Here is a 3,824-nt window from a genome sequence, read left to right as displayed (position 1 = left end):
GGGAAGGGCACCTTTCGTCCCGTTTTGTGTGACACGGGTCTTATTTTGTTCATACATCATCGATGAAATACTAGCTTGAACTCACCTCACCATGAATTTACGGTGGCAAACATTTAATTTCAGCATGTCTTGCCTTAGTTTTGGTCCGTCATTCTGTCACTGGTAATGCGAAGTAGCGTGGGTGAGCACAAGGGCAGGCAAGGAAGCAAGGTACGGGGATGAAGAAAATGTGTCAGCTGTGCAAAACAAGGTTAAAAACAATTTTTCCAAGAACCAAAAAAAAGGAGGCAAGAGAATTCAAGGCACTTGTCCTTAAAAAGAAAGTCTGTGTAAGAAGTTGGTTCATGTCATTGGTTTTCTGCCATGAAGAGAATCTAGAACCAAATACCAGATTCCTGCACAACCTCATCCACTGCAAGCGAATGCTTTTATGTTGAAAGGAAAAACTGAGCTGTATGAGAGAGACTCAAGCCCAGCTGCCAATGTTACACATGGCTGATCTTATTCAAAGTCAACAAATCACTACACAGTAACCAATTATGAATTCACAGGCTGCTATGCAATACATTTTATTAAACTTTATATGCTGTCAACATTTTTCAAGAACAGAAAGTTTTTTTTTTTTCCAAAACACTCAAAAGCCAGATTCCTTCATGCCAGCTCCTCCTCACCCTCCTCCTCAAACTCCCCTTCCTCCTCAGCAGTGGCATCCTGATACTGCTGATACTCAGATACCAGGTCGTTCATGTTGCTCTCCGCCTCAGTGAACTCCATCTCATCCATTCCCTCGCCAGTGTACCAGTGCAGGAAGGCCTTGCGCCTGAACATGGCGGTGAACTGCTCCGAGATGCGCTTGAAGAGCTCCTGGATGGCTGTGCTGTTGCCGATGAAGGTGGCGGCCATCTTCAGGCCACGGGGGGGGATGTCGCAGACAGCAGTCTTCACGTTATTGGGGATCCACTCCACAAAGTAGCTGCTGTTCTTGTTCTGCACGTTCAGCATCTGCTCATCCACCTCCTTCATGGACATGCGTCCACGGAAGACCGCGGCCACAGTCAGGTACCGACCGTGACGTGGGTCACAGGCCGCCATCATGTTCTTGGCATCGAACATCTGCTGGGTGAGCTCAGGTACGGTGAGGGCGCGGTACTGCTGGCTCCCCCTGCTGGTGAGGGGCGCAAACCCAGGCATGAAGAAATGCAAACGGGGGAATGGGACCATATTGACAGCGAGTTTCCGCAAGTCAGCGTTCAGCTGGCCGGGGAAGCGCAGGCAGGTGGTGACGCCGCTCATGGTGGCCGACACCAGGTGGTTGAGATCCCCATAGGTGGGCGTGGTCAGCTTCAGCGTGCGGAAGCAGATGTCGTAGAGCGCCTCGTTGTCGATACAGTAGGTCTCGTCAGTGTTCTCCACTAGCTGGTGCACGGACAGAGTGGCGTTGTAGGGCTCGACGACAGTGTCCGACACCTTGGGGGAGGGCACCACGCTGAAGGTGTTCATGATGCGGTCGGGGTACTCCTCACGGATCTTGCTGATCAGCAGCGTTCCCATGCCGGAGCCTGTGCCCCCACCCAGGGAGTGGGTGAGCTGGAAGCCCTGGAGACAATCGCAGCTCTCTGCCTCCTTCCTCACCACATCCAGAACTGAATCCACCAGCTCTGCTCCCTCAGTGTAGTGGCCCTTGGCCCAGTTGTTGCCGGCACCACTCTGGCCTGTTAAACAGCAGGTACAGGATAACTTACCAGTGTTAAGCTTCTCGCATGCATGCAAACGGACACCAAGAGACTTAGCATGTGGCATATTTGTAACTCAGACTAGGGGTGGGCAACTTGAACTAAAATTACCATGGTATTTTTCACTTCTTGGATGGTCAGCCAGCCATCTTCTGAAACCGCTAAAACTCAACTGGGGTCGCGGGGGGACCAGAGCCTATCCCGGGGACAATGGGAGCAGGCAGGAACCAACCCTGAACAGTTGCCAACACACCACAGGGCCACACACTCACAGGGCCAATTAAGACTTGCCAATCAACCTACTCTGTGCGCTTTTAGGTTGTGGGAGGAAACCGGAGCCCCTGGCGTAAACCCATGTGAAAACGGGGAGAGCGTGCAAACTCCACAGGACCGAACCCAGGACCTTCTTGCTGTGAGGCAACAGCGCTAATCACTGCACCACCATGCCATCCCACTTGGATTGTGATGGTATTACATCACAATATTACTTCATTCCAAGTTTTCATAATATAATCAAGTACATGCAATGTATCATTTTTAATTGGGAGACTATCAATGACATTTACTTTGCAAAAGCCTGAAGATCTTAATATTAATTTTCCCGTGCTCCAATGAAGCTGAACCAGTCCCAAATAAGAGATGAGCCCCCTTTTTGGAACGAAAGTCTCATTTTCTGTTGATACCTTGGGTGGCAGACATTCCACTCATGTCTTTTATTCCACTTTCCCAAACTTTAACTCTATTGGTCTATACCTAGGGGCTACATTTGGCAGAAAGTCACCCGGCGGTAATTGGGCAGTTTTCCCACGGACCTTGTATGATGGCGGCGGTAGATTATATATATATATATATATATATATATATATATATATATATATATATATATATATATATATATATATATATATATATATATATATATATATATATATATATATATATACACACACACATACACACACGCTGATTTAGTGAATGTTTAACTTTTTAATTTGTTGCTGTATAGCCAAGTTATTTTTATTTAACGTGTATAATTATGAAAGATGCATAACTGAGTATTTTATTAATTTTTATCGATTCCTGAGTGTAGTCTCCTCCAGCTTAAATATACTGGTCCTGGGCTCCACTGTCTCCCCCCCCCAATCTATATCGAGGCGCACAACCACACCGGTTATGATTATGGTACCGGTGCACCGCCCACCCCTAACTCCAGAACGCGTTTTACTCACCGAAGACGAAGTTGTCCGGTCTGAACACCTGCCCAAAGGGTCCAGACCGAACAGAATCCATTGTGCCCGGCTCCAGATCCACAAGGACAGCACGGGGGACATACTTCCCCCCTGAAAGATAAGGGCAGACGATGGGCAATACAGCCAGGCAAAGTAATGCCAGAAATCCCCCCGCACACGTCCCCGTAAACAGCAGCGGCCACTCACCGGTGGCCTCGTTGTAATACACATTGATCCTCTCCAGCTGGAGATCGCTGTCGCCGTGGTAAGTGCCGGTGGGGTCTATGCCGTGCTCATCGCTGATCACCTCCCAAAACTGCGGACACAGAATAACCACTTCATCAGTCCGACACAGCAGCGGAGCGACCCGAGCTCATCCCGGCTAAAGGGCAAAGCCGCGCTCCGGTCGCCATGACAGCCAGCAACAAGCGGCTGAGCGGCAGCGCGCACAGCGGTCACCCAGCTGTCCGGCGAGATTAAGGCGCTTTCACAAACTTCCGAAATAGTGCTTCACAAGTATCCTACTTACGCCAGCAGACTCGTCAGCAATGAAGGAAACGGCCGCACGGCCAATAAACAATTAACCTTTTTTAGTCTTAACTTTCTGTAATTAGGTTGAAACCCGATTAAAAGAAATAAATCTCATATTCATATTCTACTGTTTTCGCGGGCTTTATCAAACAAACCTTGGCTCCAATTTGGTTTCCACACTGACCAGCCTGCAGATGGACAATCTCCCTCATTTTCAATAGAGAACGGAATTAGGCTTCACTTTAAAACCGCGTAACACAGACCACCCACTTGCCCACAAGCCGCTCACAGCAAAGCGAACGCACTTCTATAACGGACTAACAGCCGGGGC

The 3,824-nt window shown here is 48.7% G+C and overlaps 1 protein-coding gene across 1 annotated transcript; it reads right to left on the bottom strand.

Annotated features, from left to right (window-relative positions):
• Positions 1-553: 553 nt before the first annotated feature.
• On the bottom strand, positions 554-3,824 carry zgc:55461 (beta-tubulin family protein). The gene is made up of 4 exons (XM_049020510.1): positions 3,649-3,824; positions 3,170-3,278; positions 2,963-3,073; positions 554-1,712 (listed from the first exon to the last, which is right to left on the bottom strand). The coding sequence occupies exons 1-4, from the start codon at positions 3,703-3,705 to the stop codon at positions 652-654; spliced, it is 1,338 nt and encodes a 445-aa protein (XP_048876467.1). The 5' UTR covers positions 3,706-3,824; the 3' UTR covers positions 554-651.

Source organism: Brienomyrus brachyistius, chromosome 7, assembly GCF_023856365.1.
Source record: "Brienomyrus brachyistius isolate T26 chromosome 7, BBRACH_0.4, whole genome shotgun sequence".
Classification (NCBI taxonomy): Eukaryota; Metazoa; Chordata; class Actinopteri; order Osteoglossiformes; family Mormyridae; genus Brienomyrus; species Brienomyrus brachyistius.
This window is presented reverse-complemented; position numbering and strand designations above follow the sequence as displayed.